The sequence below is a fragment of the Nycticebus coucang genome, chromosome 10, assembly GCF_027406575.1.
Source record: "Nycticebus coucang isolate mNycCou1 chromosome 10, mNycCou1.pri, whole genome shotgun sequence".
In the NCBI taxonomy this organism is placed as follows: domain Eukaryota; kingdom Metazoa; phylum Chordata; class Mammalia; order Primates; family Lorisidae; genus Nycticebus; species Nycticebus coucang.
This window is the reverse complement of record NC_069789.1, coordinates 115,533,267-115,539,496: the sequence shown is the minus strand read 5'-3', so window position 1 is coordinate 115,539,496 and position 6,230 is coordinate 115,533,267. Positions and strand designations below refer to the sequence as shown.

General features: G+C 48.9%; 1 protein-coding gene and 4 non-coding genes across 6 annotated transcripts; all 5 read left to right on the top strand.

Annotated features, from left to right (window-relative positions):
* The first annotated feature begins 3 nt into the window (after positions 1-3).
* Positions 4-4,085, top strand: RPL13A (ribosomal protein L13a). Of its 2 annotated transcripts, none has more exons than XM_053606613.1 (8): positions 4-123; positions 2,056-2,128; positions 2,512-2,577; positions 2,772-2,873; positions 3,081-3,166; positions 3,344-3,403; positions 3,704-3,826; positions 3,977-4,085. In XM_053606613.1, the coding sequence occupies exons 1-8, from the start codon at positions 109-111 to the stop codon at positions 4,061-4,063; spliced, it is 612 nt and encodes a 203-aa protein (XP_053462588.1). In that variant the 5' UTR covers positions 4-108; the 3' UTR covers positions 4,064-4,085. The 2 variants fall into 2 exon arrangements, with proteins under 2 accessions (XP_053462588.1, XP_053462589.1); XM_053606614.1 differs by lacking the exon at positions 4-123 and adding an exon at positions 150-541.
* Positions 2,171-2,254, top strand: LOC128597945 (small nucleolar RNA Z195/SNORD33/SNORD32 family). The gene has a single exon (XR_008383482.1). It is a non-coding gene; the product is annotated as a small nucleolar RNA Z195/SNORD33/SNORD32 family (small nucleolar RNA).
* LOC128597944 (small nucleolar RNA Z195/SNORD33/SNORD32 family) lies at positions 2,916-3,000 on the top strand. Its single transcript, XR_008383481.1, has one exon. It is a non-coding gene; the product is annotated as a small nucleolar RNA Z195/SNORD33/SNORD32 family (small nucleolar RNA).
* On the top strand, positions 3,207-3,276 carry LOC128597948 (small nucleolar RNA SNORD34). The gene has a single exon (XR_008383484.1). It is a non-coding gene; the product is annotated as a small nucleolar RNA SNORD34 (small nucleolar RNA).
* LOC128597959 (small nucleolar RNA SNORD35) lies at positions 3,484-3,565 on the top strand. The gene has a single exon (XR_008383492.1). It is a non-coding gene; the product is annotated as a small nucleolar RNA SNORD35 (small nucleolar RNA).
* Positions 4,086-6,230: the final 2,145 nt, after the last annotated feature.

The following is a 6,230-nucleotide window of genomic DNA, read 5'->3' as shown; positions in this document are numbered from 1 at the left end:
AAAGAAAGCTGCTTACGCAGACCGTGTTGCGTCACTTCTTCCGCCCCTGTTTCAAGGGATAAGAAACCCTGCGCCAATGCTTCCTCCTTTCCCAGGCAGCTGCCGAAGATGGCGGAGGGGCAGGTGTGGGCTCCGCGCGGGACGGGGCGTCATGGGACTGGGTGGGATCTAGGCCAGAGCGAGATTGAGCTCTCTATATGCTCCAACATATGTTACGAAATTTAAGAACGATAACTGAACAAAATCGAGCTCTCGGGTCAAGGGGAATTTGTGGGAAATGTTTAGGCTGTCTTTAGGCGTAGGGTTGGGTAAAATACGGCATTTTATTTTCTAGGCGGGGGTAATTGTAGTAACTTCCAGCACAGGAAAGGGGTATTAGCGCAATTAGACTTCTCTGTCCTTGATCTCGGGTAATGGATGTAAGCCCTAACGTCTGGTCTTGTCCGAATCGGACCGTGGCGTGTCCCCGGCGGTGGCCAACTCGAAGTCTTGTCTGGGAGGCCTCGGGGCAATGAGAAATTGAGGATTAGCCAAACGGAAGGTACTTCCAGCCTGTCCAATGCGCGGGCTCCTTCAGCCTCACGTGGGAGCGCTAACCGCTTTCTCTGCCACTTTGGCTATTTTAATATGAAATACCTTTCTGCGGGGGGTCGAGAGTGCTAAACTGTGGGTCATTCAATAATGACCTTTTCTCCTTGTTTGGGGCTCGTGAGTGCCTTGAAAGCGTGTTCTGCTGGAAGCGGGGTTGTGATAAATGGTTCCACGGCTGTGGGACGTCCTTTGGCCGTGGGGGCCTCGGGGAAGACAGCAAAAGCTTAGCTTCTAGTTCTTGGTTGCTGGTGTAAATACTTATATATGAAAGGCTGGCTCTGTAGAAGGTTTCTTGGTGAATTTTTTTAGCGTGGTTGGGATGGGGAAACTAGTTTCAAGCCAGGCGTGCCTGAGCAAAATGCTAGAGTTCACTGAGCATGCGTCCCTGTGCCTAAAACGGTAGGCATTGCGTCGTTTGGAGTAGTTGTGTTAACTTGAGTATTTTCCTGAGGAGGACATGGTTGTTTTCCTCATACAGGAAATTGAAACGTGGAAATTGGGAGATTTTTGGCACAGGTCACATTGTCAGGAAGTCAGGCGTTAGGTTCTGTATTCCAGTTCTCCAGTACTCAGAAAATACATACGACAGTTGTTATATGCATAACTTCGTTATACTTTGTGACACTGCATTATGGCAAGGGGACTATAGGCGTAAGTAAGTGAAGCTTGGGCGGCTTACCCAGGGAGGTAGCCAGTGGCTTTTGATCACTGTGCCTGACTTCATCCAACCTGAAACGTGGTTTTCTTACGAGAATCGTGGTAGAAGAAAGTTAGGTTCTGTTAGAAACCTATAGTTTCTATTGCAGATTACAGGTTCTTGTAATGGTATGAATTCACCAACAGAGTATTACTGTCTTTGTTCTAATCCTCACTTGTACTTCATTAAGTGCAAAATATAATCTGGCCATAAAAAATTTATACCCTTCAACGACCTGAGACGAGGGGGGTTCTGATGTCTTTTCTTTCTTTTTTTTTGGGGGGGGGGCTGTGGGGAAACATAGTCTCACTCTTACCCTGAGTAGAGTGTCACAGCATCATCCTAACTCAAAGCAACCTCAAACTCAGGCTCAAACCATCCTCTTGCTTCAGCCTCCCGAATACCTGGGACTACAGACACCCACAACCGTACCTGGCTAGTGTTCCTATTAGTAAAGCCAGGGTCTCTCTTGCTCAGGCTGGTCCTAATTCCTGTGCAGTCCACCTGCCTCAGCCTCCTAAAGTACTAGGATAACAAGCATGAGCCCCTATGCCCCAGCTGAGTTCTGATGTCTTGTCTTGCTCTCGACCTTTTGTTTTCTTGCCCTTAGATTCCTTTATGTGAAAAGCACCTTGGCGCATAGTCTGGTAGCTGGGTAGGAGGCAGCCTGAGGCTAACATGAAAGAGGAACAAGTAGGAATGGTGGCTTGTGGGAGCCACAGAAAGGCTGTCAGTACCCCTGAACCCTCTTAACTCCTCTTCTACAGGTCCTGGTGCTGGATGGCAGAGGCCATCTCCTGGGCCGCCTGGCGGCCATTGTGGCCAAACAGGTACTGCTGGGTAAGTTCTCTGCCCCACAGTTCCTTTTGGTAACTCCACCTGGAGGTCTATGATGAGCAACAATCACCATCTTTCGTTTGAGTCTCACGACAATGAGATCAACCCCATGCACCGCTCTGAGACCTGCCAGCCACTTTCTTTCTTTGAAGACTCCTGGCACAACTGACATTTTTAAGTGAGCCTTTGATTTCAGCATGAATCCAGGTCTGTTAAGATACCGCTGTGGGACCCAGAATGAGAGGTTCACCTCAGGGCTATAGCTCTCTTCTATTTTGTGGTCAATTGTGGCCCAGGAAAGGGCCCGCATGTGTAGATACTGACTGGACAGGTGGAGGTATGCCATTGTTTGTATACACTCCTTGAAAATCTTCCATTCTCTCTAGGCCGGAAAGTGGTGGTTGTGCGTTGCGAGGGCATCAACATCTCTGGCAATTTTTACAGAAACAAGTGTAAGTTGTGGCCTGGGTGGAGGGCTAGAGAGGGTCTCCCTGTGGGGTGCTGAGGCTGATGGCTCCAAAAGCCATTCTGGCAGTGGTGGGAAAGGCTAGTTGAGTTCCTGAAAATCCCTGGGAAATACGGGGCGAATTTTAGGGTTTCCTGGGTAGGTCTGGCAAACCAGGCAGGTCTTGTGCTTTCTTCTCAGTAAAGTACCTGGCCTTCCTCCGCAAACGGATGAACACCAACCCATCTCGTGGACCCTACCATTTCCGGGCCCCCAGCCGTATTTTCTGGCGCACTGTGAGAGGTGAGCCTGGGCCTGGGAGCTGAGGGTGGTGGTGACAGGCGGGCAACCAGTGATGAGGACTTCTCCCACTCATGTTCGAGTTTCCCTACTATGAGACAACTCTACATGCACTACCATCTGAGGCCACCCGTCAACCTGCCCTAGTGGGAGAGGGTGGATGTTTCTTTGATTCCCCACTGAGCAGCCCTGCCATCTCCTTCCCCTTAGGCATGCTGCCCCACAAGACCAAGCGCGGCCAGGCTGCCCTGGACCGCCTCAAGGTGTTCGATGGGATCCCACCACCCTATGACAAGGTGAGCTTGACCAAGTCCTTCATGCAGTGTTCATGCAGGCAGCGTCCATGATGTTCTACAATTACCTACATTGTTTGAGCTTCATGAAAACAACACTGGCTGAGACGCCTTCCCAACTAGCTGCCTTCCTGTCTGTCCCTTGATCCAGGTCTCTAAGCCCTTCTCCTTCTCTAACAGAAAAAACGGATGGTGGTTCCTGCTGCCCTCAGGGTTGTGCGACTGAAGCCTACAAGAAAGGTGAGTCCCAAATTACACCAACTGTCCTAATAAAGAGGGATGTCAGGCCTCACGGGGGTGAAACTCAGGTCCCCAAGCCTGGCAGATGATGTCTCTCACGATGGTCTGCGGATGCCCTTGTTGGCAGTGCCGAAGCACTAATAATTCAGCTGATGCCAGGATGGGTGGGAGGATGTGTGCTTTTCTACAGGGGCTTGATGAGGGCAATTGGATAATGATGTTACCAGCGTCTTCTAGGACAGGTGACATCCCAGGGGGTGGGGGCCTCTATGTCCTTACAATTTGAATTTCCTCCTAAAGTTTGCCTACCTGGGGCGCCTGGCACACGAAGTTGGCTGGAAGTACCAGGCAGTGACAGCAACCCTGGAGGAGAAGAGGAAGGAGAAGGCTAAGATCCACTACCGGAAGAAAAAGCAGCTCATGGTGAGGGCGGGGTGTGGTACTGAGGGGCACTGCACACTTAGCAGAGTACTGCTTTTGAGGTCCAGCTGGGGTGTAATGAGATTGGATCCAGGTGGTGAGGGTGGTACCAGGCACCAGCCACTAACCACCACCTGTCTTTTATCCCCACAGAGGCTACGGAAACAGGCTGAAAAGAACGTGGAGAAGAAAATTGACAAATACACAGAGGTCCTCAAGACCCACGGACTCCTGGTCTGAGCCCAATAAAGACTTTATTCCTTATGTTTAGCCTGGCCTGCCCTTCCTCCATCGCCACCCTGGGATGTGGGGGACCCAGGGGCAGCAGTCTGGGTGCTACAGGCAACCTGAGACTAGAAAGAAAAGGACGTTAGATACTGCAAGTCTGTAAGGTTAAGTGACTCTAGGACTTGTGTCAACATAATTTATGACCTTGTTCGTGAGTTTTAGAAAATTGATAGGACCAGGGCGGCGCCTGTGGCTTAAGGAGTAGGGCGCCGGTTCCATATGCCGGAGGTGGCGGGTTCAAACCTAGCCCCGGCCAAAAAAAAAAACCAAAAAAAAAAGAAAATTGATAGGACCACCAAGTTAAGTTTAAATAATTGTGATGGGGGGGGCCCTGCCTTGTGAGTAGGGCATCTGGTTTACCTTCTGAACACTATACTCTGCATCTGGTAGAGTGTGAAAAGACGCTTGAGGGGACAGTTACAAGCTTGGTGTTGTACAAAGTATTTATAGATGCACAGACTGGGGGGGGGGGTGGGCAAGATGTGCAACAGGAGGTTAGAGGCATCACCTTGCTCCTTCCCTGTATTGTTACCCAGGAACAAATAAATTGCTTTCAAAGAAATGTGGCTTCTTTTAAGTATGTGCCCACTGTGGAACAGCCCCAGGAAGATGTGGGGCATGAAGAGGATACATCTGGCTGCGCATAATAAGTCTTTCACGCAACTGTTAATTATTAAAGCTTTGTAGAGATTACTAAACTAAGATGTTCTTATTTCTACATTTTAAGCTGTCATGGCTAGTGTCATATAAGCTGGTGTTTCCACTTAAACAAAGCTGTCTCTAATTCAGCTGCAAAGTATGGAATTGCCATGAGTTTGTAGCCAAATCCATTGCCTGACAGGGCTACTTAGGTCTGGGGATCTGCTTTGTATAAAATGATAACAGGGAATTTTTTTTTTTTTAGACAGCCTCAAGCTGTCGCCCTGGGTAGAGTACTGTGCCATCACAGCTCACAGCAACCTCCAACTCCTGGGCTCAAGCGAGTCTCCTGCCTCTGCCTCCCAAGTAGCTGGGACTACAGGCACCTGCCACGATGCCTGGCTATTTTTTGGTTGCAGCCGTCATTGTTTGGCAGGCCCAGGCTGGATTTGAACCCGCCAGCTCAGGTGTATGTGGCTGGCGCCTTAGCCACTTGAGCCACAGGTGCCGAGCTGATACAGGGAATTTTTAAATTAGGCTTTATTTGTGTGCTGTATTGTGTTAGATCTACCAGCCAGAATCCTGAAAAGCATGAGTTTGCATTTAATTAATAGCCTCTTCGAAGTCAGCTTGCCCAGGTGGATCCCTGTCCCCATTTTGCCAATGAGGTTTACGGGTCAGTGGGCATGGGGCCGAGGATTGTGCAGTAAATGTTCTAGCCTTAATAGGACAGTAAACATGTATTTAGGAAGCTTAAGTTCATTCTGTCCTTGGAATTGGTGGGCAGTATTAGAGTTCTATATTCATTCCTCACCTCCCCACAAAGCTGACTAATTTGCAGGGCAAATTATATCTTGGAACAACACTATTGTGGGCTTAACCTCTCCAGAAAGACCTTAAAGGAGACCATGGCTTGGATTTTCTTTTTTTTGAGATAGGAGTCCCACTTGGTCACTTGATAAACTTTAATAAAAGACGTAAGATCTGGGTGGTGCCTATAGCTTAGTGGATAGGACGCCAGTCACATACACTGAGGCTGGTGGGTTCCAACCTGGTCCAGGCTAGCTAGAACAATGACAACTGCAACAACAAAAAATAGACAAGTTGTAGCAGTGAGACTCTGGTCTCGAGGAAAAAAAAAAAACAGATCTAACATCTTTATTTTTTTGTTGCAGTTTTTGGCTGGGGCCAGGCTCAAATCCACCACCTCTGGCATATGGGGCCAGTGCCCAACTCCTTGAGGCACAGGCACCACCCTCTTATTTTTTTGAGACAGTCAAGCTGTTGCCCTGGGTAGAGTGCTGTAGCATCATAGCTCACAGCAACCTCAAACACTTGGGCTTAAATGATTCTCTAGCCTAAGCCTTCCAAGTAGCTGGGAATACAGGTGTCCAGCACAATGCCAGCATTTTTTTTTTTTTTTTTAGAGACAGTCTTACTTTATTGCCCTTAGTAGAGTGCTGTAGCGTCACAGCTCACA